At 39.0% G+C, this 23,933-nt stretch overlaps 1 protein-coding gene across 5 annotated transcripts in view; it reads left to right on the top strand.

Moving 5' to 3' along the window:
- NRCAM (neuronal cell adhesion molecule) overlaps positions 1 to 23,933 on the top strand; it is a 91,811-nt gene that overhangs the window by 7,557 nt on the left and 60,321 nt on the right. For 3 of the 5 annotated variants that reach the window (XM_052638951.1, XM_052638950.1, XM_052638948.1), the window contains 8 exons: positions 1,929 to 2,034; positions 4,078 to 4,274; positions 6,241 to 6,363; positions 14,427 to 14,597; positions 15,177 to 15,233; positions 17,135 to 17,246; positions 20,145 to 20,329; positions 22,637 to 22,768. In XM_052638951.1, coding sequence (XP_052494911.1) covers positions 1,929 to 2,034; positions 4,078 to 4,274; positions 6,241 to 6,363; positions 14,427 to 14,597; positions 15,177 to 15,233; positions 17,135 to 17,246; positions 20,145 to 20,329; positions 22,637 to 22,768 — 1,083 coding nt within the window. The remainder of the gene's footprint in view (positions 1 to 1,928; positions 2,035 to 4,077; positions 4,275 to 6,240; positions 6,364 to 14,426; positions 14,598 to 15,176; positions 15,234 to 17,134; positions 17,247 to 20,144; positions 20,330 to 22,636; positions 22,769 to 23,933) is intronic. The other 2 variants (XM_052638952.1, XM_052638949.1) reach the window with 1 other exon arrangement.

Genomic DNA, 23,933 nt, shown 5'->3' with positions numbered 1-23,933 from the left:
TCATCCCAGACTCTATACTGCCAGAGCCTAAAGGATCTCTGCAAAGTGAAGCTGGTCTAAATAAAAATGACTGTGATAATAATCTAAGTACAGGTAATATCACTGAACCATTACAGTTTGGCATGGACTAAGAATTTTGCACAAGTAATCTTATTTGATTTTCCCAGCAACCCTAGGAGGTAGATACCACTTTCAAACCCTGTTTTCCCTTTACGGAAATGAGGGCTCACAGAAGTTAAGAAACTTGTTTGAATTCTCACAGCTGGTAAAAAATAGACAGACTAGTTCTTAATTGTTAGACCAAACTGCTACCCAGCATCGGTAACTGACTGGGCTGGAAAGGATGAGGCTTCCCTGGACAGTGCTAGAGGCTGAAAGGAGCAGCTGGCTTAGGATAAGGAAGGGGATGGATCTTGCGAAAGGGAGTTGAAATTGACACTGTGCCGTATCATGCAGTTAGCAGGTGCACAGTAAATGACGGCAATTACGAGTTCCATTTCTGATCTGTATATTAGGTGTTCTTTGGACATTTAGTAAGAGCTGTCTGGTCAATAGACACAAGATTAGAGACAAAGAAAAAGGAATCATGCCTTCAGATTTATAAGACATTTTTAAGCCATGGAAGTGGTCAGTTTAGCCATGTACGCAGTCCCCCACAAGAAAGAAAGACAAAGGCAGAGACCAGTTATGAAGCTTTGGGAAATAACTTGATTGGCAGCTGGAAGAAGTTTCACAAAGGAAGCTCAGAGCATAGTTGGAGAGGAAAGGGACAGTCTGAAATATGAAAAACTTAAATGAACCAAATACCAAGTCTTTACATTATAAAGATGTCCTGTGCCCTGTAAGATGTTTAGCAGCATCCCTGGCCTCTACCCACCAGATGCCAGGACCACTCCCACCACAGTGGTGACAACCAGAATCATCCCTAGATGTGTCCAGCTGTCCCCCGAGGAGTAGGGGCAAACGGCCCTTGATTGAGAACCATTGGTCTGTGTAAACAGCTCTCTTTGGAGGTGTGCAAGGTAGTTACCTTGTACCCAGGACACTTTGCTTCTCTCTGTTTGCCTAGGAAGTCAAGCTATTTTGCTGCATTAGGCAACAGAAGAAGTCAAAAGAGATTATTTCTCCCTTCCCTTCCTGTTCTACACTCTGTGATTCTGATTTCACAAGAAGCAGGATTTGGTGATCTTAGAGTGGCTTGAACATCAAATGTCCAGATACCAGCTTTTTTTAAGATTCAGTTGTTCTGGGTCAGAATAGTTTCTTCCTACAATGTGATAATAAATGACCACATAGCGCTTTGAAGACTGAAATGAGAATGTTGTTGCCTATAACAGAGAGCTTCCCAGTTCATCTTCTAAATAAACCTGTTTTATCTTTGTTCCTAGTAGCCACCTTCCTCTTGGCTCTAATAAGACATGTCAAGTCTCTAATTTAATCATCTTTTTAACATTGCTTCTCAAATATGTTTGTTACCAGTGTATTCATTTACATGAACCCAGGAATGAACTATAAATCAGTTACTCTTTTTTAATAAAGTTGCAAATTCACCTCGTAACTTAAATTTTATCAAAAAGCATCATGTGAACCAAAGTTCTCAGAGAAATTTCTCATTGTTACATCAGAAATGAAAATCTTAATTTTAAGCTTATATTGGTAATGAATTTCCCAAACTTTCAGTGTGGGAAAATGGGCTTTATGAACATACATAAAGTTACCAAAAGGGAGTTATGTCTTGACTCCAAAATTTTAGGAGTCTTTTAGCCAAAAATCTGCTGAGTTGTGTGTTACCACAGGAGAAATTACTAAAAACATTTGGAGCATATTTAGTCTAGGGTAAGTGATTTTGATACAGAAAAAAAAAAAAGATTACTATTACGATATTAAATAATTTGTTTCTATCCACTGTTCTTCTTTCTACAATTAAGTGGTACAACCACCAACCATCACTCAACAGTCTCCAAAAGATTACATTATTGACCCTCGGGAGAATATTGTAATCCAGTGTGAGGCAAAGGGGAAACCTCCTCCAAGGTAGGTGTGCTTTCTGTTGTTATAATATTGAAAAGAAGCATTGATAGATCCCTGGGTAAGGATAATCCCTTGGAGAAGGGAATGGCAACCCACTCCAGTATTCTTGCCTGGAGAATCCCATGAACAGAGAAGCCTGGCAGGCTACGGTCCGTGGAGTCAAAGAGAGACACGACGGAGCAACAGACACTTTCACACTTTCACCTTTTATTAAGGTGTCATTTGTAGGTTCATTATTTTGTCTCTCTGCTTTTAATTAAATTCAACTGGTTCTTCCTAAAAACCCAGGTGGTTGCATTTCCATACTGATACCTTTCTGTGTGACATGCTAAAAAATTGTGGGGCGATGTCAAAAGAGCCTTCTGACAGCCTGTGACATGGTCAAATTCCTTCTCTATGGGCCTCAGTGTCTTTATCTATAAAATAAAGAAGCTGAATTGCACAACTTCTAAGATCTCTCGTAGCTCTCTCGAAATCTATAAAATAGCCCCAAGTGGTTTTCCAAACATGGCAGAGTTCAACACTCAGGATGCTTCATATGCATCTTGGCATGAGCACTGCAGAGCATTTTAGACTTGGGAGAAACATTAAATATTATCTTGTCCAGCCAATATGTTTTATAGAGGGAAAACTGATGCCCAATAATGCTAGGTAACCTTATCCAGGTTCCACACCTCCTTAGTAGGTGATGTTACTTGTCCAGTAATATATGGAAGTTTTCAAGAATTGGATGATTATTATGGACATATAATGTGGAATTTTTAAAGTTATAAAATAGAAAGGAGATTTCCTCAATATTGTATTTCTGAGTTTGTCTATGACCAGCTTTACTAATCTATCACAGACTGGCACCAGAGGAAAAAATTAACTGGTAGTAAATACCTAAGGATATCAAAAGTTTCCATTAAAGGCAGGCTTAATGCAGTCTGTTCTGCTGTATTATTAGAAACTTTTGAGTGCTTAAGCACTAATGCAATGTCCTTTGATGGATAGTGTCCCCTTCAGTTTAACACTCACTTAATACTTCCTATAACTCCCTGTTAGGCAGGATTTTTCCACCTTAGCTCTGTTGATATTCTGGGCTGGATAATTTTTGGTTACGGAGGCAGAGCTCTCCTGTGCATTGTAGGATATTTTACAGCATCCCTAATCTCTATTTACCCTAAGCCAGTAGCATCCACTACCACTGCCTCCTGCCCTAGGAGGTGTGACAACTCCCACTAAATGGATAAACAGTGGGAAGGGAAATCCAAAAGGGCTTGGGAATCATGGAAAAGTTTAGAAATTAATGCTTGTGTAACAGCATGGCCGTTGTTCATTTGTAACCAGTTACCAAGTCTTTAATTACATGACCTCTGTGACTTTTACATAAGGCAGTCATTTATTTTATAAACAAAGCTGAAAAAGAAGACTTCAGTTGCCAATTTGAAATACTTTCCCAGAAATTTTCAAAATCATCTCTAGAGTAAAAATTCTCAAATATATTTTATATAGAATGGTCACTTTTTTAATGAAACCTGACATTTAAAATACCATTGAATTCAAGTGTCTTCCTCTCCTCCCAACTCACATTTTGCCTTATGGTAACTTGACACTAGTCTGATCACTTAATATACACATATATTAGTACTTGTAAAGGCCTTTCATGTTACACTTCGCCCTGGAGCAAATTTTCATAGACAGGTTATCAATTCTATAAACAATGGAGTTTACAATAAAAATGCTAATAAAGCTCTAAGAAGGTGTGCCTTGGTGACCTACTTACAATATTTTCTTTGAAAAGTGACAGGCAATTTGTATGCATGGTTTCTTTACTGAGTCAGATTTTGGTACTTCTGATGAAGACATGTCCCTTAGTATATATGGTCAGCACTTTTTTCTAAGTCACGATTCAGTGAAACATTTTCGGTATGGAGCTTATTGCTCTTTTATTGAATATTGAAGTCTAATTATTCAAACTCATAAAACTACAAGGAATTTGTTAAAGAGTAAGTAATCCTGTTTTTCTGGACTGTTAACAAGCTTAATCCTCTATGTGCCTGGCAGCTTTTCCTGGACCCGAAATGGGACTCATTTTGACATAGATAAAGACCCTCTCGTCACCATGAAGCCTGGCTCAGGAACCCTCACGATCAACATCATGAGCGAGGGGAAAGCAGAGACCTATGAGGGAGTCTATCAGTGTACAGCCAGGAACGAACGCGGGGCTGCGATTTCTAATAACATTGTCATCCGTCCATCCAGTAAGTCGGACCTGTTCGCTGAACAGGACCCTTTTTAAAGTCTGGCTCCAACACCAGCATCTGTTACATCATCCAAATAACCATTACAAGAAGGCAGTGGCATTGATGCCAATACTCTGACTTTATTTTGCATGAAAATCGTCACCCTTTTCCACTTTTTCCCAATTCCTCAGCCTAATGTTTTGCCAAACCAGTATATCTTTTGTAGAAGTCCAGAATAAATCACCAGGGGTAAGAAAAATGCTTCTTCCTCAGATTGATCTAATCATTCATTTCTCCTGAATCTTATGTACAAGCATAGTCCATATAGTCAGATGGAGATAAATTCAATATAAAATGGGTAATTGAGGTATAAGTGTTACTTCTTTAAACATTTTTTAATTGAAATATGGTTGATGTACTTTATTATAAAGGTTATATGTATAAATATAATGATTCACAATTTTAAAGGTTATACTCCATTTAAAAATATTATAAAAATTGGTTATATTTCTTGCGTTACATGATATATCCTTGTAACTTATTTTATACACGGGAGTTTGTGGTTCTTACCTCCTTCCCCCTATATTGCCCCTCTCTTCTTCCCTCTTCCCACTGGGAGCCACTAGTTTGTGAGTGAATATATATCTGTGAGTCTGCTGCCGTTTTGTTATATTCAGTAATTTGTTATAGTTTTTAAATTCCACATATAAATGATATCATCTGTTTGTCTTTCTCTGTACAAAGAGACCTATTTCACTTATCACAGTGCCCTACAAGTCCATCTGTGCTGCTGCGGGTGGCAAATTTTCATCCTGTTTTATGGCTGAGTAATATTCCATTGTGTGAAAGTGAAAGTGTTAGTTGCTCAGTCATGTCTGACTCTTTGCCACCCCATGGACTATAGCCTGCCAGGCTCCTCTGTCCAAGAAATTCTCCAGGCAAGATTACTGGAGTGGGTAGCCATTCCCTTCTGCAGGAAATCTTTCTGACCCAGGGTTGAACCCAGGTCTCCTGCATTGCAGGCAGGTTCTTTACCATCTGAGCCCCAGGGAAGCCCAATATTTTGTTATGTGTCACACACACACACACACACACACACACACACACACACACACACACGTCTTCTTTATCTAGTCATCTGTTGATGGACACTTAGGTTGCTTCCGTATCTTAGCTATTGTAAATAATGTTGCTATGAACATTAGGGTGCATATATTTCTTTAAACATTTTCATATCAAAATTTCACTGGAAACAGAGTGGCCTCATCATCTTGATATTATTGTAACTCTTTTTTCAATAGTCAGTACATCCTCTCAACAACCCAAGAGCATGTATTTAAAGAACAGTGGCCATGATCTGATCATGGCCATGATCATGAAGGTCTGATCATTTTTAAAGCTTTTTTCAATTATGTGTATAATATGTGTGCTTTATAGAACAAATCAACTACAAATGAACAAAAAAGAAATGTAAAAATTGTTCACGAATCCTTTCATTCAAGGAAATTACTGTTTTTTATATTTTTATCTAGGCAGATATGTATGTACATACTGAAAACAAACTCGTTCTGAATTTGTAACCTTTTTGGCTTATCTACATGTCATGCAAATTATATTGATCTTATACTTATTGTCTAACTGTCTTTATACAACATCTGACACTATTTTATTCAAAAGTATAGGTTTACCATTATTTCTTTCACAAATTTTTTTACATATATACATGTTTTTCATTCTTTTGTGAAAAGCATGCTTTTAACAAAATCATTATGTATCTTCAAGAATTTATTCAATGTAAATTCTTAGACATGGACTTGCTGACTCAGAACTTATACTATGAATGTCATTTTTTGAAAAATTTGTTATCTTAATTTCCATAAATTCCAAGTTGCTATTCTCTATAAGTTGGTTTATCTTTCTTTCTACTGCTTTTTTTGTTTTCCAGTGCAGAAATAACTTAGAAGTTTTTATTTTATTTTGTTAGGGTCACCATTGTGGACCAAAGAAAAGCTTGAACCAATAACACTTCGAAATGGCCAGTCTTTGGTCCTTCCCTGCAGACCACCAATTGGGTTACCACCACCCATAATATTCTGGATGGATAATTGTAAGTTTTAAAAATATGAACTTTCTTCAAAATTCTTATGATTATTGGTTATCCCAGTCAATAATTATCTCCTGTGATTCATAAAATGTTTATAATTTTTTTAAGAGATGCTCAGGAAAACAAATCACATATCATTTCATTCATTTGCTCTGTTTTATTAAACAGCTACTATGTACCTATTTACCTTGATTCGTAGACCTAACATTCCAGGTTCCTATGCAAAATTGTTCTTTACAGCATCAAACTTTACTTCCATCACCAGTCACATCCACAGCTGGGCATTGTTTTCACTTTAGCTCAGCCTCTTCACTCTTTCTAGAGCTATTTCTCCACTCTTCTCCAGTAGCATATTGGGCACCTACCAACCTGAGGAATTCATCTTTCAATGTCATATCTTTTTGCCTTTTCATACTGTTCATGGGGTTCTCAAGGCAAGAATGCTAAAGCAGTTTGCCATTCCCTTCTCCAGTGGACCACATTTTGTCAGAACTCTCCACCATGACATGTTGGTCTTGGGTGGCCTTACATGACATGACTCATAGTTTCATTGAGTTAGACAAGGCTGTGATCCAAGTGATCAGTTTGGTTAGTTTTCTGTAATTGTGGTTTCCATTCTGTCTGCCCTCTGATGGATAAGGATAAGAGGCTTGTGGAAGCTTCCTGATGGGAGGGACTGGCTGTGGGGGAATCTGGGTCTTGTTCTAATGGGTGGGACCAAACAAGAATCCCTTAGAAGAAATTGAGTAGCCCTCATAGTCAACAGAAGCATCCAAAATGCAACACTTGGATGCCATCTCAAAAGCAACAGAATGATCTCTGTTCGTTTCCAAGGCAAACCATTCAATATCACAGCAATCCAAGTCTATGCCCCTACCCATAATGGTAAAGAAGCTGAACAGTCCTATGAAGACCTACAAGACCTTCTAGAACTAACACTCAAAAAAGATGTCCTTTTCATCATAGGGGACTGGAATGCAAAAGTAGGAAATTGAGAGATACCTGGAGTAACAGGCAAGTTTGGCCTTGGAGTACAGAATGAAGCAGGGCAAAGGCTAACAGGCTTTTGCCAACAGAACACACTGATCATCACAAACACCCTCCTCCAATAACGCAAGAGACCATTCTACACATGGACATCACCAGGTGATCAATACCAAAATCAGATTGATTATATTCTTTGCAGCCAAAGATGGAGAAGCTCTATACAGTCAGCAAAAACAAGACCAGGAGCTGACTGTGGCTCAGATTATGAACTCCTTATTGCAAAATTCAGCCTTAAATTGAAGAAAATAGGGGAAAACACTAGAGCATTCAGGTATGACCTAAATCAAATCCCTTATGATTATACATTGGAAGTGACAAATAGATTGAAGGGATTAGATCTGGTAGATAGAGTGCCTGAAGAACTATGGAAGGAGGTTTGTAACATTGTATGAGAAGCAGTGATCAGAACCATCCCCAAGAAAAAGAAATACAAAAGGCAAATAATTGTCTGAGAAAGCCTTACAAAGAGCTGAGAAAAGAAGAGAAGCTAAAGACAAAGGAGAAAAGGAAAGATGTATCCATCTGAATGCAGAGTTCCAAAGAATAGCAAGGAGAGATAAGAAAGCCTTCCTCAGTGATCAATACAAAGAGACAGAGGAAAACAATAGAATGGGAAAGACTAGAGAGCTCTTCAAGAAAATTAGAGATACCAAGGGAACATGTCATTCAAAGATGGGCACAATAAAGGATGGAAACAGTATGGACCTAACAGAAGCAGAAGATATTAAGAAGAGGCGGCAAGAATACACAGAACTATACAACAAAGATCTTAATGACCCAGATAATCATGATGGTGTGATCACTCACCTAGAACCAGATATCCTGGAGTGTGAAGTCAAGTGAGCCTTAGGAAGCATCACTATGAATAAAGCTAGTGGAAGTGATGGAATTCCAGTTGAGCTCTTTCAAGTCCTAAAAGATGATGCTGTGAAAGTGCTGCACTCAATATGCCAGCAAAATTGGAAAACTCAGCAGTAGCCACAGGACTAGAAAAGGTCAGTTTTCATTCCAATCCCAAAGAAATGCAGTACCAACAAATGTTTAAACTACTGCACTCATCTTACACACTAGCAAAGTAATGCTCAAAATTCTCCAAACTGGGATTCAACAACACATGAACTGAGAATGTCCAGATGTTCAAGCAGATTTAGAAAAGGCAGAGGAATCAGAGATCAAATTGCCAACATCCTTTGGATCATTATTAGGAAAGGAGTATGTCAAGGCTATATATTGTCACCCTGCTTATTTAACTTATATGCAGAGTACATCATGAGAAATGCTGGACTGGATGACGCATAAGCTGGAATCAAGATTGCTGGGAGAAATATCAATAACCTCAGATATACAGATGACACCACCTTAATGGCAGAAAGCAAAGAGGAAAGAGCCTCTTGATGAAAGTGAAAGAGGAGAGTGAAAAAGCTGGCTTAAAACTAAACATTCAAAAAATGAAGATCATGGTATTCAGTCCCATCACTTCATCACAAATGTATGGGGAAACAATGGAAACAGTGACAGACTTTATTTTCTTGGGCTCCAAAATCACTGCAGATGGCGACTGCAACCATGAAATTAAAAGATGCTTGCTGCTTGGAGAAAAAGCTATGACCAACCTAGACAGCATATTAAAATGTAGAGACATTACTTTACTGACTAAGGTCCACATAGTCAAAGCTGTGGTTTTTCCAATAGTCATGTATGGATGTGAGAGGTGTACCATAAAGAAAGCTGAGTGCCAAAAAATTGATGCTTTTGAACTATGGTGTTGGAGAACACTCTTGAGAGTCCCTTGAACTGCAAGGAAATCAAACCAGTCGATCCTAAAGGAAATCAGTCCCAAATATTCATTGGAAGAACTGATGCTGAAGCTGAAACTCCAATACTTTGGCCACCTGATGCAAAGAACAAATTCATTGGAAAAGACCCTGATGCTGGGAAAGATTGAAGGCAGGAGGAAAAGGGGATGACAAACGATGAGAGGGTTAGATGGCATTACGGACTCAATGGACATGAGTTTGAACAAACTCTGGGAGTTGGTGATGGACAGGGAAGCCTGGCATGCTGCAGTCCATGGGGTCACAAAGAGTTGGACACAACTGAGTAACTGGACTGAACTACCGTGTAGCAGGTGCCTCTCTAAATAAACCAAAGGTCCTGCTCTCGCTGAGTTTATATTCATTGCGATGGGAAGAAAAGGAAGGAGAGAAAGAGGCAGACTGTAAGTGTGTTTAGAAAATATGCATCAGTTGGCAGTGCTATGGACAAAAATAGGCAGAGTTTTGGGCAGAAACTTACAGGAATGAAAGAGCGGCAGACCTTCACCATCCGGGTGGAAAGAGAAAACCAGTGTAAGCCCCAAGGACAGGTGCATCCCTGGGGTGTGTGAAAGCAGCGGGGCGGCCAGTGTGGCCAGGCTGACTAATCCAAGGTGACAGCAGACGAGAGGTCAGGAAAGTCCAGGGGCTCAATGCATAATACTTTGGCTTTTACTTTCAGTGAAGTAGGGAGCCACTGAAGGAGTAGCTTCACCTGACACAGAACAGATAGTAAGAACATCACTTCGGTTCATGCCTGGAGAATAGAGAGGGTGGAAAGAAGAGAAGAGCAGCCTGTTAGGGGGCCAGTGCTGTGATCTCGACAACAGTTGATGGGAACTCTGACTTGGGTAGTAGTAGTCGAGTAGGTAAGAAATAGTCAAATTCCAAATATAATTTCAAAGTCCCTTGCAGGATTTATTGGGGTCAGGATGGAGGCATGAGAGACCAGAATCAAAGGTAACCCCAAAGACTAAGACTGGTGAAATCCAGTTGCCCTTTCCTGAAACAGCAGAAGCCCATGGAGGAAAGGAAATAAAACTGTTCAGAATGTTTTGTGCCTTTTTATTGTTTTTGCTCTTTTATCCCCAGTAACAGCTAATATTTTTTAGTTTATTTTTTATCTTATATTGGAATATAGTTGATTTGCAATGTTATGTTAGTTTCAGGCATACAGCCCAGTGACTCAGTTATACATATACAAATTATTTTCCCATTTAGGTTATTACAGAGTATTGAGCACAGGTCCTTGTGCTATATACAGTAGATGCTTGTTTATTATCTATTTTATATACAATAGTAACAATAGCTACTTAGGCACTTAGTGCCCAAGTACCTGTAGCTTGGCTAAAGACTTTACATGCGTTATCTCATCCATTTTTTACAGCAGCCCCAGGGGGCAACTCAGATGACTTCACTTTTTAGGTGAAGGAACTGAGGCACAGGGAAATGAGGTCATTCATTAGTCACTGTGACATCTGTCCACCCCTTCTCGAACCTTAGGGGGTTGTTTGTTGCTCTGTTCTCCTACCCTTCCAAACCTCCTGTTAGCATGTTACTTTGGAGGTAGCACATGTTTCTGCTTGGAGACTAGGAACCAGGGTTTTGAATGCAAGAAGCCTGGGAGGCATCCTTGTGAAGGTGTCCAGCAAGAGTTAGAGCTTCATGAGTCAGAAGAAAGATTCAGGGCTCTTTCCAGCCATTCGTGAATGTTAATGCAGAGGTGCTTCTTAGAGTCAGTCTGGAGGAGAGAATTGAGGGAAGAAATGCAGGTGATGAAGAGCACAGCCTGGGGGCTGAGACCAGGAGCCTCCTGGGGCCAAACATTCAGGGAGGAGAGAAAAGCAGGTGAGAAAGAGCAGTGGCTTCAGTAAGAAGAAAACAGAGAGAGGAGGTATCCCTAGAGCAAGGGGAGGAAAAAGGGCCAAGAAGACAGAATATCAGTTGTTTCAAACACTGCTGAGAGATGAGACAGCTTCCAATCTGATCGAGAAATAGCTATAGAATTTGGCAACATGGGGGTCACCATTGTCCTTGACAGGAATCCTTTGGGTGGAATGGTGGGAAGGGTTGAAAATACTTGTGAGGAATACATTCTACTCTCAGTGACTTGATTTCCTCTGAAATCACAAGCTGTTCACATTAAAGATAAAATTTAGCTTTTACTTTTCATATAAGATTATATGAAATCACTCAGAGAAAGTATCACAGAGAAGTGGAAAATATATAAGTGGACAAAAATATTTTTCATATGATTATGTAATAATTTTTATAAATTTTGAAAGCATAAATAACAAATCAAGTAGAACTGAGTGATATCTATGGTTTAGAATAACAGTATCCAAATCTCACTGCCAAACTGAAGCCCAGTAATTGGTTTTTGCTTCTTATTCAGAAATGCTGACTTTTCTGCTTAATAAAGAGATGTTTACATGTGAAGTCTCATAATCATCTGAATACGAAACTAATTTTTTTAATATTGCACTGCTGGTCATGTCATTTCCATACATTTTAGGCCATTGACAATGCATCTGGATTTTTCAAGTGAAGTTGCATCTGGGTATGAGAAAAAAATTCAGATATGTGTAGCTTTCTCCTGGCAAGATGACTTTACCAAATTATTCCTATCTGTATATATTTTTTTTCCAATGCAATGCAAAGGAATTCAATGGGCAAAGTGTTCCTACCCTCATAAAATCGCATTCTCTTTCATTTGATCTCCCAACACTAATCCACAATAAAATACAGCAGGAGAAATGAAAGAAGATAAATATATCCCTATTTTTAACTCTTTGTATTCATAAAATAAACATACATTATTTTTCTGAGTTATTTTTTAAAACAACTCTTTCCCTGGTTAGTGACTTCAAACCATGAATTTACAACCGCCAACCAAACCCCCATCTTGACCATGAACTTGGCTCACGTGGTTAACCAGCATCCTTTCAAAGTCTGTCTCCAGATTTCCCTACCTTCTCCCACCCAAGGGAGCTGCAGGCTTTTACCCATCATTTTGCATTTCATGATGATTGCGTAGGGTACCTGCTGCTGGAGGAACCTAGCTGCTTGACTCAAACTGAGAAATCCTCCTCCCAGGAGATGTTAACACTTGTCCGGAGGCAACTGAGAGGTGCGATTTTTTCCTAGTTCTCTCACTTCAGAGCTGAAGCACTCTCCCAGTGAACTGAGTCAGAAGCCTCAGAAGGCATGCTGGCCAGCCAAGTGTAAGTTCACACATTGATCAGTGGTCCCACTTCCCCGAGTCCTTCATCTCCTTAGAAAATCTCCCCTCCTTTCTTAAGGCTAGACATTTCCTTGGACCCGAGGGGAAGTCTGTTGTTAAACGTGAAACTGGGAAGTCACAGTGCTGCTTATTACTCATTTAATTACAGAGATTCTATGAAGGACCAGGTGCATTTTCAGGGCTACAATAGTAGCCCAAGCAGTTGATGGTCTCTGCCCTTCTGGAACTTAAATTCTAGTTCAGGGAGATGGGCTATGAGCCATACACACGACAGGTAAAACACACTGTATGTTAGAAGGTAATTGGTAACATAGAAAAGAAAGAGGAGGTGAGGGAGACTGGGTATAGGTGGGGGGGGGGGTCCTCTGATGGACACATCTGCATCATTAAATCAGTATTGAACCCTGTTAATTACCTGTTTGCTGCCTGATTCTCCAGTTAGATCCCTATCCTGGACTCAGACAAGGCAGGGACCTCGGTCCGTCTGACACTTTGTCCAGGGCCTAGGTCATCACCATCAGATGCTCTCACAGTACTAAGTGTCTGACTGTGTATGTAGACACAACCCAAGTTATCCTTACAAACTTCCATAATGCAGTTTCTGAAATATGTGTGTATCTGCGATTAATACTCATTCAGTTCAGTCACTCAGTTGTGTCCAACTCTTTGTGACCCCATGGACTGCCTCCCTGTCCATCACCAACTCCCAGAGTTTACCCAAATTCATGTCCATTGAGTCGGTGATGCCATCCAACCATCTCTGTCATCCCCTTCTCCTCCCACCTTCAATCTTTCCCAGCATCAGGGTCTTTTCCAGTGAGTCAGTTCTTCACATCAGGTGGCCAAAGTATTGGAGTTTCAGCTTCAGCATCAGTCCTTCCAATGAACACCCAGGACTGATCTCCTTTAGGATGGATTGGTTGGATCTCCTTGCAGTCCAAGGAACTCTCAAGAGTCTTCAACACCACAGTTCAAAAGCATCAATTCTTCGGTGCTCAGCTTTCTTCACAGTCCAACTCTCACATCCATACATGACCACTGGAAAAACCATAGCCTTGACTAGACGGACCTTTGTTGGCAAAGTAATGTCTCTACTTTTTAACATGCTGTCTAGGTTGGTCATAACTTTCCTTCTAGGGAGTAAGCGGCTTTTAATTTCATGGCTGCAGTCACCATCTGCAGTGATTTTGGAGCCCCAAAAAATAAAGTCTGACACTGTTTCCACTATTTCCCCATCTATTTCCCATGAAGTGATGAGACTAGATCCCATGATCTCCATTTTCTGAATGTTGAGCTTTAAGCCAACTTTTTCACTCTCCTCTTTCACCTTCATCAAGAAGCTCTTTAGTTCCTCTTCACTTTCTGCCACAAGGGTGGTGTCATCTGCATATCTGAGGTTATTGATATTTTTCCAAGCAATCTTGATTCCAGCTTGTGCTTCCTCCAGTGTTTCTCATGATATACTCTGCATTTAAGTTAAATAAGCAGGGTGACAAGATACAGCCTTGACATACTCCTTTTCCTATTTGGAACCAGTCGGTTGTTCCATGTCCAGTTCCAACTGTTGCTTCCTGAGCTGCATAGAGATTTCTCAAGAGGCAGGCCAGGTGGTCTGGTACTTAGGAATTAACTTAAATGTTAGGAAAAGTCACACAAACTCGTTCCATAAAACATTTTTTGTTTTACACTTGTTTTCTAAGACCCTTCACTGGGCAACTTTAGTCTCACCTCTGCCCCCACTCTAGAGAAGTTAGGGTCTGGCAGGTATAGTTGGAATTTTAATTCTTATGTCTTTTCCTTTTGGAATTATTTGCTTTTTCTCAAAAGAGCTTTATAGAGGAAGAAAATACATGCAAGTGAAGTTCACAGGACTGTTTATTAGTAGATACAGTTATCTTGCTAATTTGGAAAGTGACCACTTTGTGATGGAATGATCTAGATACCTCCCTGCCATTCTCCAGCCTTTCAAAGACTTCCACAGAGTGAGAGAGTTTCCCAAGGTCTGAATGGAGATCTTTACTTCTCCAATGTGCTCCCAGAGGACACCCGGGAAGACTACATCTGTTACGCCAGATTTAACCATACTCAAACCATCCAGCAGAAGCAACCAATTTCTGTTAAGGTGATTTCAGGTAAGAGTTCAATTTCCAAAAACTCTCTTGCAATGATGTTTACAAATGTGTGCAAGTGTGTTAACTATTAAATACCACTAACTTTGAAGTAAACAGTTTCATTGATCAAGGAAGTACCTGTGAATAGTCATGAAAGTGTTGGCACGTGTATTATAGGAAGCTTGCCTACTTTACTGTATTTTACAGTTTTTACTGTTATTACCATTATTGTTTCTATGATAACTTCCTGAATCTATTGGTTTGGCCAAAACATTGGTAAGATGTTACAGAAAAACCTGAATGAACTTTTTGGCCAGCCCAGTTCTTAGTGTTCTGAGCATTTGCTTGTGGTTTATGCTCCACAATGCCGTCAACTGGGAGTCCTGCAGCTCCGGTTATATGTCTGCATCTTACTGGCTGGGGGTGGCTCAGTGAGTTAATGAAACAGTCACGTACAATGTAAAGCACTGGTTTTACTAGGTTGGGATGCACTTGGTCAGCAGAGTGGTTTATGTTTTGTTGCCCAGTACTTTTTTTTCTTTTTTTGCAATTCTCTCTCCCCTTCTTTTTGCATTCTTCATAATATTCTGTTTATTTCAGTGGATGAATTGAATGACACTATAGCTGCTAATTTGAGTGACACTGAGTTTTATGGTGGTGAGTTTTGGTGATTGATTGTAACTGGTATTTCTTCTTCATTGTAGAATTTAGTTCACTAACTTCACCTCCATGGCTGTTTAACCTTATTTCTTTACGAAATTCCTAGTTTCATGTTTAATACTGCTAGAATCAATGTATGTTTCATATAAATTTAGCTTTGAGCTCTCAAACATGTCATTAAAACATGTTCCATGTTGTATGTATAATAACAAAAGTTACTAAAACTGTTTTCATGTAAAGAATCATCCCACAAAATTTGAAAAAAAATCTTTCATATATGTTTAGAATTACATTTTTCATTTTTTGTCTGGCTCATAAACTTTTCTCATAGATTAATAAGAATTGGCAAGGTACATTAACCTGCTAAAATACTAACATCAAAGTCTTAATAACCTTTAGCAACTAACATTAACTGGATTTTGACAGGAAAGCATTGTATTTTCCATCTGTTTCCACATGACCTTATCAATGTCATATAATTAGAAATAGTATTTCTCTTAGTTTAGTTTAAAATCAAGACACTATCTTCAGTGGAAATAATCTTTTAAAAATAGATTTAACATCATTCTTTTAAAAGGGAAAGAATTTTATTTCCTTAAGGGAAACATGGATCTCAAATATAGAGTCTATGAATGAAAATTATGGGTTCTGAATATGGGGTCCTCTTAAATTATCCATAAGCTCAAATTTCTGCTGTACTAATTTTTTACCCTTGAGATATGAAGTAAAAAGCACTAAGGTACTATCAATGGCCATAGTAACATACCATAACTCCTGCCTTACTTTTATTTTTACCTTATTTCATATTATTTTATTTTATATTAAAATACTCCTGAAAAATATGGACCTCGAAATCACTTTCAAAGTGATTTTTCAAAGGTGTGTGATTTCCTCCACCATCTCTAAAATCTAAGGAAAACTCTAATTTGTGTTCAGTAATACCTTTTCTGGTATTCGGCTTTTTCTTCTGAGAAGTGAGGATAATTTATATATTACCTTTCCAGTTTTTATGAGCATCAAGTAGATAACACATTAAAGGGCTGCACACTCTTAAAGGGGCTCTTAGAACCTCAAGATGGTAGGATTTCTACTTTAAGTTCTTTTGAGATGCAACCAGAGGATAAGGACACATTTAGGCCAGGCCTCTATATGATTTTTCTTCATGAAACATGAAGGTAGTCTCTCTCTCTCTCCATATATATATATATACACGTACCTCCCTGAGATCTCTGAATTGAGCCCTCTTTATTTTTTCATTGAGGAAACCAATTTTAATTTCTTTAACTTCACCCATAATCTGTGGCACACATTTGCCAGACCTCTGCCAGTCACTTTCTAGTTTTGTATTTGTATTTTACACATACCCTTGCAATTTGAGTATCTTGATATATTAGATGTTCACCATGATTTATCTTCATGATTAATCAATGGAATTGACTATAATTTTGTCCCTAGGGTAAACCAAAAGACCTTGTCCATTGTCATATCTTTCAGAAAAACCTAACATCTTCCAGAAAATAGATAGCTCATTTTCCCTTTGACCTGAGTACTCATCTTGAGAGGTGGATAATTTGATAACATAATTTTCCTCTCTATGTCTACATTTTGAAACTTTACCAACCCACCAAAAATACATAGAACTCTAACCCAAATTAGGAAACTGTACAATGGAAAATAGTCCTCATTATGAGTTCTTATGCAACCAAAGTAGTTTCTATTTCTGGCCAACTGAGAGAGTGATGGCTATTTATAAGGCAAGGAGTATGTATGTATTTGTTTAACAAATTTCACAATCAATGGTAAATCAATTTAAAAAGGGATTAGATTTTTAGACAGTGAACTGTTCTTCTAGAAATCCATATCTTACTTTGAATGCATATTGATCTTCTTGTTTGCAGCTAAATCACATAGACAGAGGCCACCAACATTTTTAACTCCAGATGGCAATACAAGTCGCAAAGAGGAATTAAGAGGAAATGTCCTTTCCCTTGAGTGCATTGCAGAAGGGCTGTGAGTTAACACTGTCTGTCTTGATGTCCATTTCTTATATAAACATAGTAGATTGGTAGAAAGACATTAATATTGTATCATAGCAGGAATCATTGATAGAGACTCCATTAAGCAATCAAGAAAACTGTGATGATTACTTCCCAAATGGGCCATGTGTTATTTCGTATTATGAAAATATTTTGTTAATGTAAATGTTCCTTTAGAAATAAGTGTCAGTAATCACCTTATGATTGTTGTAATTGTAATGAAGCTTATATTATTTTGCTACTGTTGTCTAACGTCATCTCAAAACGTAGAGGCTTAAAACCAATAGCTGTTTGTCATTGATGATTTGTCTACAAGTATACAGAGCAGTTGTGCCGTGACAGGGCTGGATCTGGCTGATTTCATTTGAGCCTGCTGACGCATCTTCTGAGCAGCTCGGCCTTGGGTTCACAGCTCTGGGTCTCCTGCTGTTAGTAGGGCAGTAGAGCTCTTGGTCATGAACTTTTCACATCCTTCTAGGCAACCGAGCTCTGGCTTATTCTCCTAACAGCGGGAGCTCGTTCAGCCTCTTAGTGCCTGGCCTTGACACTGGCATGTTGTCCCATCCTCTGCCTCCTAGCGCTCGTCAGCAGACCAGCCTCTTTGCAGCTGTCTCATCTATGTGTATGCTTAGTTACTCTGTCCTGTCCAACTCTTTGTGACCCCATGGACTGTAGCCAGCCAGGCTCTGTCCATGGGAATTCTGTAGGCAAGAATACTGGAGTGGGTTGCCATGCCCTTCTCTAGGAGATCTTCCCAACCCAGGGCTCGAACCCAGGTCTCCCACATTGTAGGTGGATTCTTTACCATCTGAGCCACCAGGGAAGCCCTGTCTCATCTATGCACACCTCAAACCTGATACCACCCCCAGAACCCATGTGCCCTTGAGAGGAGTCCCAGGGAAGCCTCAGCTCAGCTGCAGGAACAGCTGTTATGTTAGGGAAATGCTGGAGGCAAGCTTCTGAATACTTTCCTCTCATGCCTGGCATAGAGTAAGTACCACTGATAAGGCACATTTGCTGGAACATTGACTGGACTCTCAGAAACGTGTTGCGTTGTGTTGTGATCTGTGCTGTCCTTGACCTGGTGACTCAGAGTATCACATTCCTTCCTAGAAGCCAAATCGGCCTCCAGGAAAAATTTTATTAATACCTCTGGAGACACATGGAGGCCCCTGCTGGCCATGTCAAAAAATAACACTGCTCATGACCCAGTTCATCAAGTATATCTATTCAGTTATTTTTATTCAAGTAAACAAACAAAAACAATTCTACAACCCATTAACCCCACTAGTATTTCTAATGATAAATATTGTGTTCTTCCTGAGGGGCCTGGACCATTCTTTTCTTTTTTTTAAACTTCCCAACACACAACTTAATGCTTGACCTATATAGTCTGTGTTTGTGTGTGCGTGTGCAGTTGTGTCCAACTCTGTGACCCCACGAACTGCAGCCCACCAGGCTCTTCTGTCTATGGGATAGTCTAGGCAACAATACTGGAGTGAGTTGCCATTTCCTTCTCCAGGGGATCTTCCCAGCCCAGAGACTGAACCCCTGTCTCTTGCGTTTCCTGCTTTGGCAGGCAGATTCTTTGCTGGAGTGCCACCTGGAGATCCCTGGAGATCCCCAGAGATCCCCGGAGATCCCTGGAGATCCCTGGAGATCCCTGGTCTGTATGGTTTGTGCCGACCTGTGCTTAGTCGCTCAGTCGTGTCTGACTCTGGGAACTCATGGACTGTGGCCCACCAGGCTCCTCTATCCATGGTGCTTCTCCAGGCGGGTTGCCATGCCCGCCTCCAGGGGATCTATAGTTTAGTGCTTAGTAAATATACTGAATGGATTTTTATTTTTGCCTCATGAAAGCCTTCTCAGGTCACCAGATCAAAACAAGCATTATTGTCTCCATTAAGGCAGTGGAGGAAACTGAGGCCCCAAAAGGCCAGAGATCCAAAATCAAAGAGCACTTTAGAGTAGGGCTGGGATTTTGAAGCAGATCTTTTTAACTGTAAGCCTAAGTCTGGCTTTTCATCTGTCTCTATAGTTCATGATTTAATAAGAAACACAGGTGAGAAATGGTATAAGTAACATGTGAGTTGGTCCTACCTCTATCAATGGATATAATGTTTTAAAATATCACTAATAATGAAATTAAAATAACAGCACGATTCCTCTAATCACCTCATTCACATCATCAGGTAGCCTGTTATAAGATAGGGAGATTCTTCTATTTGGTATGGAAATATGTATGGAAGTTTATGGACACAAAAACTAACCTTAGGTTAGTTTTTCTCTAACCTTTCTTTCTGTAACCTTTTTAAGTCTGGCTGATTAAAAAATTGTAACTTGAAGGACTTCCCTGGCAGTCTAGAGGCTAAGAGTGTAGGGGGTATGGGTTCAGTCCCTGGTCAGGGAGCTAAGATCCCATGTGGCTCATGGCCAAAAGACCAAAACATAAAAAGAGAAGAAATATTAGAACAAAAATTCAAGGAAGACTTTTAAAATGGCCCACATTAAAAAAAAAAAGTTTTTTTAAAAAATTGTAACTCTGTATTGTTAATTTCATGGTCATTCTTTTGATTGATATAGTCCAGTTATGCAAAATTTTCCAAGAGTATCTCCTTCATCAGAACTTTGAAGATAATAATTAGGTCCCTTCAGTCAAGTAAGTCTCGCTGCCATTCTCAACAGATCCTGAAGTCAGAGTTCATGGTGTGCCATCAGTTAGCTTGTGTGAAAATGGTAACTTGCAGACTGAAATGTAAGGTTTTGAGCATTACTTAATAAAAGTGTGTGGTTACTTAAAATATTTATCTGTTCCTCATGATCTTTATCACGAATGTTTTTTCATGATGTTATTTTCTGTTTACCTTATCAGGCCTACCCCAATTATTTACTGGATAAAAGAAGATGGAACACTCCCCATCAATCGGACATTTTATAGGAACTTTAAGAAAACTCTGCAAATCGTTCAGGTTACAGAAGCAGACTCTGGAAATTACCAGTGCATAGCCAAAAATTCATTAGGAGCCATCCATCATACCATTTCCGTCACAGTTAAAGGTATATCATTGTCTAAAATACATGGTTCTTGCCTCCATGAGAATCTTTCATTAAATGCCTTTAATTATATTCTTCAGTAATAATAATGTAAATTTATATCAGTACTCACGGTACCTTGAATCTCTTCTCATTGCTGTTTATAGAGCTTTTAAATCAGGTTAAAAATTTGCTCCCTCAGATCTTCCTTGCAGAGGATTCCAATTAATAAGTGTTGAAAGAATGAAGGAAATCGAAAATCACCATTAGAATTCCACAGTTGTAACTGCTGTAGGCAAGAGCCAGTGATGAGTGCTAAAATTACTGGATGCCCCCTTGCCTCTTCAGAGCAGTCCCTCAAAGTGATCTGAGAGTCCTGTCTCCTGGGCTTACATTGTAATAAAATATAACTCTCAAAAATAAATAAACTCTCAAAAATAAATAAAATGATGCAATTACTTGGTCAGACTTTCAAGCGAAACAGGTTGTTTGCATAGCCTCAGTGTTTTTTCTCCCCTTACCCACCCACATCCAGATTAATTACTGAGGTAGGTTTAATATATGTCCACAGATTCTTCACTCCTCATCCTTAAAGGAGATAGAGCTTAATCACCCTCCCCTTGAGTAAGGGCTGAAGTTGCCTGCTTCTAATGAATAGAATGTGGAAAGCAGGAAAATAGTAACTGTACAGTGGAGAGAGCTGGCAGGCATCACTCCAACCAGGTGATCGAGGTTCATAAACCAGTAATAAGCCATGTCAATATCGTGTGCTCCCAGATGTAATGCAGTCAGAAGGTTCCATCACTCAAAACCTCAGTTGAATCGTGAAAAATCATCAGGAAAAACTCTAGTAAAAACAGATGTACCATAGTGGTTACCAGTGGGGAGAGGGAAGGAGGGAGAGGCAATAAAGTAGGAGGTTAAGAGGTACAAACTATGATTTTTAAAATAAGCTACAAGGATCTATTGTACAACACAGGCAATGTAACCAGTATTTGATAATAACTAGATGGAGTATAATCTTTTTTTAAAAAGTAATGATGATGATACTAATGATGGTGGTTGGATGGTGATTATAATCTAGCAATTCAGGAATTCTTCACTCAGAAATCACTAAATTTGACCTTAGGTGGAAAAGCTTTTGTTTCACTTAAAACCTTCCTGTTGCTCTGTATGAGAATTCAATTGTCGCTGGTATAAACATTCTCTAGGAGTGAGGGCATGTTGGAACATTTCACAAAATATTTTGGTTACAGATAAAAAATGGAGAATGTGCCTTAGGAAAAATATGAAGATTAATCAATTTAGTAAGTTTGATTTATCCCTGAAAGAATTCAGTTGACTAGTTCTCCTTTCTAAGTCTGGGAAGAAGTTCAAAGAAAAAATGCTTTATGAAAAGAAAAGAGATGATAGAGAACTTATTTATAGAGTTGGGGAAGTAATTAACATTGATATATGTTTACACAGCTAACACACATATAATTACTTTTCTCCATTTCTGTCCTGATAATGATAAAATGAGGATATTGTTCCTTGTTATAAAAAATGAAAAGCTCTTGATTAAAAAAAAAAAAAGATGTTCTACAAAATAACTTACTAGTAGTCTTTAAAAGTCTCAGGTTCATGAAAAACAAAGAAAGACCAAGAAACTCTCAGATTAGAGGAAACTAAGTAAGAAGATATGACGATTAAATGCAATGTGATATCCAGGAGAGGGTGCTGGAACAGAAATAAGACAGTGGAAAAACTGGGGAAAGCCTAGTACAGTGTGTAGTTGAGTTGATGGTATTGTAGCAATGTTAATTTCCTGTTCTGGTATCTGTACCATGGTTTTGTAAGATGTTAACATTAGAGAAAGCTGGTGAAGGACTTACAGGAACACTCTATACTCACTTGGCAGTGCTTCAAAAACTGCAAAGCTTTAAAAATTGCTTACTAATTTTATAACTGTATGTATTCTACAGGGCTTAGAATTTAAATTCCTCTTTCGTATCCCTATCTGTACCTCTAAATTGCTGTACAACTTTAGAGAAATCTGTTACCTCTTTGATATCTGATCCATACAGTGTCGAACAAGATGATGATATTTGAATCAAAAGGCTCTTGAAATGATACATAGATGTCAGTGAGTCTCTTTAAACATTCTTTTGAAAATCTGAAGTGTTCTTTGAAGTATCACTTAGAAGTCTGTTCATTCTAAAAAAAAAAATGAAATTAACAAACGGTTTGCAACATACTTATTTTTATCATTAAGATGGTTCAGTGTACTAAATTTCCTAGAATAATTTACTTGATTAAATTTTGTGGTGTTTTTCTCCTTTCCTCATAAAGCGGCTCCATACTGGATCATAGCACCTCAAAATCTTGTGCTGTCCCCTGAAGAGGATGGAACCCTCATCTGCAGAGCAAATGGCAACCCAAAACCCAGAATTAGCTGGTTATCAAATGGAGTCCCGATAGAAAGTAAGTTTCCTTGATTGGCTCCAGTCGCAGTATGTTTTTGGAGCATAGTGATTTCTCCGCAGGAGACAAATCATGATAAAATAGCTTGACTTAAGGAAGGAAGTCATATATAAGTTACACAGAAGCACCAGATTACCTGTAGATTTTAATTTTGTTATCTTTAGGTATAATTTATTATGACCGAATTGTTTATGCTATTAACAGAACAGTATGCACTGATTGGAACTTGGCAGTTGTTCTTGTGTTTTGTGTGAGTCATAGGAACAGTGACAGGGTGAGAAATAAACACCCACTGGAAAGTTCACATTATCTTCTCTGTTCAAAATGTCAAGTGATGTGTGGAAACATCACAGGAGTTGGAGGAGGTGTTAGGGAGGCTAGGAATAGAGACAGTGGATATGGCAATAAGAAATACAGCTGTCTTAATTTAAAGAGGTTTTAAATTACTAGGCCCATTCCTAATAGAGTTCAGATGTTCCCAAGTTCTCCAGTCTTGAGAGGTCACTGTTCCATTTAATGCCCAAAGAAGAACATATCTTCTGACCTCAGTCGTATGCTGGATGTTCTGTCTTTGACCCGTCTTCCCTCCCCAAGCATTACTGAGATCATTCTTGACCAATGTTTACAGGATCTTAACTGCCAAGTATCACCTCTTCCGCCACCTTCCCTGGACCACTCCAGCTCTCAGCCAGCTTCTCCAGGCTGCCTAGAACAGTCCCCCAGAGTGTAGCCACAAGCTGTCCCTCAATCTTCTAAATCATAGCAAAGACCAGTTTTACAAAACTTGATTAGACGCTTGAGTCTCTTAGAAGGGCATTATAGCAAAGGAAAAAAAAAAGTAAAATGGATATTGCATCCCCCTCCTCTTGGTTTCCTAAGCATGGCCATCCCCAGAGAGCCCACTGCCTCTCCATTTTCTTGAGTCCACCTTCCACCAGCTGCTATTGACAGAAGAATCTTTGGACATTTTCCCCTTCTTAGAGAGAGAAATTGGTTTCTGTTTAAAACCCCACATTGTGTTCACCCTCCCCATCAGTAGCATTATAATCTATAAAGACATTCAGTAAAGACAACCTTCAGAATTAAGATACAATATAGAGCAACTTGACTCCTCATTCCTTCCAAAGTGAAAATCGCTCAGTCGTGTCCAACTCTTTGTGACCCC

This window comes from Budorcas taxicolor, chromosome 4, assembly GCF_023091745.1.
Source record: "Budorcas taxicolor isolate Tak-1 chromosome 4, Takin1.1, whole genome shotgun sequence".
Taxonomy (NCBI): Eukaryota; Metazoa; Chordata; class Mammalia; order Artiodactyla; family Bovidae; genus Budorcas; species Budorcas taxicolor.
This window is presented reverse-complemented; position numbering and strand designations above follow the sequence as displayed.